Source organism: Rhagoletis pomonella, unplaced genomic scaffold (assembly GCF_013731165.1).
Source record: "Rhagoletis pomonella isolate Grant_MI unplaced genomic scaffold, Rhpom_1.0 Rhpom_scaffold_00305, whole genome shotgun sequence".
Lineage (NCBI taxonomy): Eukaryota > Metazoa > Arthropoda > Insecta > Diptera > Tephritidae > Rhagoletis > Rhagoletis pomonella.
The window spans coordinates 15,806-22,789 of NW_023458859.1; the positions used below are offsets into that span (position 1 = coordinate 15,806).

At 34.5% G+C, this 6,984-nt stretch overlaps 2 protein-coding genes across 2 annotated transcripts; one reads left to right on the forward strand and one right to left on the reverse strand.

Moving 5' to 3' along the window:
- Positions 1 to 743: 743 nt before the first annotated feature.
- On the forward strand, positions 744 to 2,831 carry LOC118750564 (wiskott-Aldrich syndrome protein family member 2-like). Its single transcript, XM_036485300.1, has 5 exons — positions 744 to 1,034; positions 1,124 to 1,182; positions 1,248 to 1,467; positions 1,525 to 1,655; positions 2,065 to 2,831. The coding sequence occupies exons 2-5, from the start codon at positions 1,164 to 1,166 to the stop codon at positions 2,520 to 2,522; spliced, it is 828 nt and encodes a 275-aa protein (XP_036341193.1). The 5' UTR covers positions 744 to 1,034; positions 1,124 to 1,163; the 3' UTR covers positions 2,523 to 2,831.
- A 951-nt stretch (positions 2,832 to 3,782) lies between these two features.
- LOC118750566 (protein ALP1-like) lies at positions 3,783 to 5,126 on the reverse strand. The gene is made up of 4 exons (XM_036485301.1): positions 4,728 to 5,126; positions 4,266 to 4,665; positions 4,095 to 4,197; positions 3,783 to 4,026 (listed from the first exon to the last, which is right to left on the reverse strand). The coding sequence occupies exons 1-4, from the start codon at positions 4,941 to 4,943 to the stop codon at positions 3,783 to 3,785; spliced, it is 963 nt and encodes a 320-aa protein (XP_036341194.1). The 5' UTR covers positions 4,944 to 5,126.
- Between the last annotated feature and the right edge of the window lie 1,858 nt (positions 5,127 to 6,984).

Consider the following 6,984-nt stretch of genomic DNA (forward strand, 5'->3'; position numbering starts at 1 on the left):
TCTCATAAAAAAATTCCTTGTGGTTTAAAGAATATAGGTAATGGTACATTTTACTAAAGCCAGCCTCCCGACATAAGCTACTATTTCATACGAACACAAATATATTCGTCTACAAATAATGTTGATTATTTTAATTAAGTCCTAAGATAAGTTTGTGAATCTTATCAGTGCTCTATGTAAGAACCAAAAATCAATCCCCTCGCCAATTAGAACTTTTGCTTTAAAATAAAAATATACATAGAGCATTTACTCAATACTTGGTTTGGCATCACTTTTGAGCATTGATGTGCTCAGCTCACTGTTGCCAAGGTCGTGCATTTTGCTCTAAATTTAGTGCTTTTGGGAAACCAAAAAGCCAAAATAATTGGAATTCAATGCTTGGTGCGTTATTTAGTGATGCTTTTTTAATTTAAGCACACCGAATGCATCGGTACTTATGTATGTATGTATCACTAATATTCTACATTAAGATAGAATTCATTTACTTAATAAAATGTGAGGAATAGGTAAATTAAATATGTTTTGCGTTGTTAAAAATGTATTGAAATTAATTTATTAATAAAAACGTGAGGAAATGGATATGTATATACACTTTTTACTGAATCAAAAAAATTATTAAACATGATAATAAAAACTTGGCGATTTTGTTTTGGAAAAATTGGCTTTTTCTGGTGACCTGATGCCACATTGGCTCAGTTGTCGCAAAAGTACACATACATACACGCATTTTTACTTGAAAATAAGTGTGTAGTGGTTAATATGTATACGTTGCCATCTCCGTACAGCTCACTTCACCTCGCCTAGCTCGCTCGCGTGCGCGCAGCTTGCCCGCGACGTCGACTGCGTGCACCTCTGCTGCGCATCCCTACCTTATACTATTTTCAGACAGGCAGTTAATCGAGCAATTATCCAAGCTTTCTCAATTAATGCACTAATTAAGATCGATTTGCCATACAAAATTTCAATTATTAATTGCTCGATTGGTAATTAATTGAATGTTTAATCTAGTAAAAACTCCAATGCAACTCTGTTAGGTAAGTTCGTTTTCTTAGTTTTGGTGTGTTCAGTGTTAAATGACAATCAGCTGTTTGACATAATTTTATTATTTTCTTTTTGGAACCAGCAAACATCAAAAACCAAAAAAATTGTATTTCAACTGCAGGATGCAGAACAATCTGAATGGTGAGTAAATAAACACAAATGGTTATGTGTAATGTTTATTAAAAACACATATGTATGTATTTCAGTTCGATTAGCTCCAAAACCAAGAAAGAGGAGACTGGCTTGGGCTGAGGATGGCGAAGTGGCCATTCTTGATTTGTGGGAAGAGCGCGTTGCTGATCTCCGCGGTGCACGGAAGAATGGCCACATCTACGCGGAGATGGCGAACGAGCTGGCAAAGTTGGGCCACAACTACAGCGCCCGGGATGTGCAGGTGAAGTTGGCGAACTTCACGCAACGCTACAGGTACGAAGAAATAAAGGAATAATATTCAAAACCACTAAAAATTTAATTCGTTAATAGAAAAGAGAAATTGGCTATGGGACCTTCTGGTGGATCACCCTCAACGTGGCCTTTATACGCAAGGGTGCACCAGATAATCGGTGGATTTAAGGCCAATATGTTTTGCGAGCTGACGCTTGAAAACATCAGCGGTATGTATGCGTTTTTGGAATGTGCCTTACTAAAAGCCGTAATGTGTTTAGTGGAGATATTTGTTTTGTAGCAGAGTGACGCGTCTGTGTACATGCTAGAACTATCAGCTCGTTTAGTTGCAGGTTTAAGTGCGAAGGTACACTTCGATTTTGCACGAGCACAGACATACGGTGGTGCTTCAAAACAAATGTTCCACTAAAACTTAAGTAGATACAAATAACTAAACCGTACCCAGGGTTGGCACCTCATGGATCCGCAAATTATTATTTACTACGATCGTAGCAAAGTGCCAACGCTGACCGTACCCTATCTTTTTAACTTCGATACAAGCACATATGAACATATGTATTTATTTAATGCTGATTTTTTTTATTTCATTCTTATTTGTTTTTTTTTTCTTTTAAACAGAATCCGATATAGCATCCCAGCCATCACCACTGACCCCAATATTGCCGTCATCACTCAGCCCAACATTTTCCTCACCACTGGCATCACCTCTTCCTGCTGTGCCAACCACACCGCTGCCTACACCGTCACCGCCGCTGTCATCACCTCTCACTCCTCTGCCAACCACACCGCTCCCCACACCGTCACCGCCGCTATCATCGCCGTCGTCACCAATGCCTAGCAGCTCAGCTTCTGCGGTTGAGCCTAAAAGAAGGAAAGTAATCGGCACTTTACAAAAGAAAGTATTAGATAAATTTGATGGGTTGTCAGCGGAGATAAGCCAACATATACGGAGGAGTGAGGAAAATGAAAAAGAGTGGATGAAGATAGAGAAAGACAAAGCTGACACACTGAGGGAGATAGCGAATGATAACAAAGAATTAAAAGTTGGCATTTTATCATTTTTAAATAGAAATTAATAACACTGTACAGCACTCGGCTGGGTATTGGACCAAACCAACTTTTTTAAAGAGATTGAGCCATAAGTAAAAAAAAGTTAGTTCTCCGTTTTATTATATATTCCGTTTCATCCGTTTTATTATATATTACAGGTGCTATAACGGGTCAAAGTCAGATGTTCGAAAAATGAAAAACTTAATATTTCAGACAATTTTGAACCGATTTTAAAAGGATTCACACCGTTGTAAAAGTTATTAAATCCGCTTTCTTTCGATATGCATATTTGTATACTTCGTATATAAAATTTTTAGAAAAAACACATTTAAATGAAAAAATACCTTTTTTTATAAAAAAAAAATATTTTAAACAAAAATATGACTAACCGATTTTTTAAAAATTGGCGTCGTTGTAAAGGTGATTAAATCCCCTTTCTTCTGATATGCATATTTCTAAAAATCGGTTAGTAATTTTTTTGTTCAAAATACTTTTTTATAAAAAAAGTTCTTATTTCCTTTAAATGTGACTTTTCTCAAATTTTTTAGTATAAAGTATACAAATATGCATATCAGAAGAAAGGGGATTTAATCGCCTTTACAACAATATAAATTGTTTGCAATATAAGGAAATTAATTTTTCGGAGACCTGAACTTTGACCCCTTATATAGGTAATATAGGTCTGCACAAAAAAATTGATTTAACATTTAAATAAAAGGAGGACTACGCCTATATTTTTAGGTTTTTAGTTATTTACATACATGCAATAATTTAATATAATTTTTTACCAAAGGTCCTATTTCAAACTTCGAAGGCCCATATCTCGATTTCGGAGGCTAACTTCGAAAAACGGAGAAATCACTTTTTTTTCATATGACTCACAAAAAGTATATACAGTGGACGGTATTTTTATAGATAAATAACAAAAGAAATTTAGCTCGAAAAAAAAAATGTAAATGAATTAAATTAACAAATAAAAATTGTACTCACTAAAATAATTGCATAATCCTTGCCTTATTTCTTCAGCTGAGGGTTGATTGTCTCCAACTATCGTGACATATTCAGGATTTTCGAGATTTCTGTTCACTTCTTGCAATCTCTCCAACCACATGTCATTTATAGTGTCGTTCATTTCATTTAAATAATTGTGCAAGACGCAGCAGGCTCTAATAATGATGGGTGCCTTCCCAATTCGGTTGTCTAAACCTTTTCCAACACGACGGAATCGTCCTTTCAAGTGGCCAAATGCATTCTCAACTACTCTTCTGCACTTTGAAAGCTTATAATTATAGAGTTTTTTGTGTTTCAGTTAAGGCCATTGAAAACGCGTATGGCTTCATTAAGGAGGTGGAAAACCGAAACGCAGAATCTCCAATAATGCATATAGGCATTTGTACTCCACCTATTTCTTTCTTACTGACCTTCAGTAATTCGTTCTCCTCCATTACTCGCTTCATTAACGATGCATTATATATCTGCGAGTCATTGCATCGTCCAGGAGCACCAATGTTCACATATAAAAACCGATATCTGAACATATATAGAAATAATTAATACATGCTTTTTAGAAAAAAACAACAGGATGAAAGTTAAATAACCTGTAATCCACTACAGCTAGTAGAACAATGGAATACCATCCTTTATAGTTGTGGTAGTCGGTTGCATCGGCTGGATTCGGCCTAACTTCGATGTGGCACCCATCTGAATATATATGTATGCACGTATATCTTTGTTTTTATATAAATTAGTTGCATTTTTAACTTTCTTACCAATTGCTCCAAGGCATTGGGGAAAGCCGAGACGGTCAAAACCATCAACACAGTCTTTTAAAGTTTGTGGAGTCGGTGGTAATTTCTTTATGTATTGCGCTGACAAAGCTTGCCAGACTTCCTCGCAAAACTCCCACAAGATTGTGCACACGGTCGATATTCCAACACCAAATAGTTCGGAAACCACTCTGTACTCTCCAGACGATCCCAGCGTAAATAGAGCTATCGCAACGCGTTTTTGCAATGGAATCGCGTTGCGCCAGTTTGTGTCGGCTTTGTGCAGGTTTTTGAGGAAGCCACAGAGTGTTTCAAAACTAGTGCGGTTCATGCGGAAGTGCGTCTTAAAGAAATGGTCATCGTTGCAATTGCAATTAACTTCCCAGAAAGAAGACTGCCGATTCTGCAATAGAGGAAGTATCATTTATAAAAGGACAAGAACTGATTACTTATAATCTGATTTACCAATTTCCAGAGGGATCTCTGAGTAGCGTTCCTCTGCAGTAACCCGTAAAGCAATAGCTGCTGTCTTCGCAAATGTTGCAAAATTATGAAGTTTTTTTCTTTTCTTTTTTTATATAAGGCCATTGAACTTGCGTAGCTTGCCAGCACTGACTGCAAAACTTGTATATTTGCAGTATACGCAAGAAAAAGTTCGCTTAAACACTTATTGTTTTCCATTTTACCAATTTATTTTAAATAAACAAAAATTCTTTTAAGACAGCTGACAGCCACTCGTTAATCGAGCAGCTGATTGTGTGTGAAACACAAAAATCTAATACTTAATTAAAAACTTAATTGACTCAATTAATTTTCTGTCTGAAAACAGTATTAGGATATTGGTTTAAGGGTGCCACTCAATTTCGATTCTAGTAAATTTAACTAAAGCTATTAACGTGGATATCAAATTACAGGAATTTTTAAGAAATTTAATCCAGAAATATTTTTGATGAGGTTTGCCATGTTTTTTTTTGTAATACAAGTTGGTGTCTCATTCCCTTAAAGCTGAATTTGGTTTTTTAAACAGATGGTAACACCCTTCCACTTGTTGTTTAGAAATAAAGCCTTTTCAAAGCCATTTCGACTGCTACCCTTATTGTAGAAATTCTTTTAACTTAATAGTAGTTTTTTTTTTTTTTAAATGACAGTTCATGATCTAACCTAGCCATGAACATTCTCCTCGCCGAGACGAACAAGGTGTGCATGTTTCTACAATCGGACCACGGCAACATAGAGTTTATCGATGTCAAACTTTAAGGAGCTTCATTTTTGTTGTTTTGGTGGAATAATTGGACGTCCTCCCACTTTGTTTACTTGATTTTAAACGTTTACAATTTTAAATGTCGTAACACGTATTTTGTAAACTTTTTGAGTAAAAATTTTCATAAAAATAATTTTGGCCGCCTAAATCGGTCAAATACCCCTTTGTGCATTGTTTTGGAGTCCAAAAAAGAAAAAAACATATATTTACAAACGTCAAAGCAAAGTATAAAAGAGGATTCATAGAAAGAAAAAGTAGATAACAATACAGGGTTGCTTTACGAAGTACATACAACTATTAGTATGCTGACATACATTTGGTTTGTCTTTTGAAAGCAAGAGTGCTTTTGAGCAACATGGATATATATGAACCCATTATATTTTGTCTTGTAAATAAAATGGCAAGTGTTAATCTAGCCAGCAAAAACCCGAAAATGGATCCCAAAAAGGAAAAAAAGTGGATGAAAGGCGGATTTTCGTCCGTTTACCGATTCCATTTTCGAATACTTCGACGATGCGTTTTCCACCTAAGTGGGCGGCAGAAACGCATGTACAGACAAGAACTGAAAATTGTTTTAAAACGGATACGTTTTTCGCTATTCTGAAATATGTTTTTTCCTTCTGCACTTCACAGATGCTTTTTCAGGGTTCGAAAAAAATTAAATAAGGCAGCTCCTTAGAGCACTCGTACCCGGCACTTTCATGAAAATACAATTATTGCTTTCAAATAACTTAGTAACTAATTGGCAGAAAATTGTCGTAAAATTGTTCATGCAACCCTGTGAAGTGCGGTTAATGAGAAGAGCAGAGGGTATGTTCAATAAGAAAGCAAAATGACATGAAAACGAAATGTAAGAAATATTAAATGTCATTCAAATCAAATAGAAAAAAAAAAATCTAAAATTTTTTTTTATGTATCTACAATCAAAGGAATAAAATAAAATAGTGTAACAAAATATTTTTTAGCAAGAAACTTTTGTTAAAACTGCACTAAAATGAATAAAATAAAATAAGTTAAGCTTTCGTTATAGCCAAATATTGAAAGGAATTACTCAAACCCTAATAAAAATTGCTGATAATTTTCTTGCTAAAAAAATCTTTTGTTACACAATTTTATTTTATTCCTTTGATTGTACATGTTAAATAAAAGCTTGTTTTTAAAACAATTTTTTTTTTTTATATTACTTTATTTTGAACTTTTTAGTTTAATTTTGTAACATTTGTTTTGCTAAAAAATCTTTTGTTACACTATTTTATTTTATTTGTTTGTACATGTTCAATAAAAGCTTGTTTTAAAAAAATATTTTTTTTGTATTATTTTATTTTGAACTGTTTAGCCTAAATTTATAAAACCCGGACATAATATTTTTATTTAGGGCTCACACTCACTTCTTTCGAAAGCATGTTTCTGATTGAAAGCGTTTTCTAATTGTCGATCGCGTTGTCTATACATTAAGATACA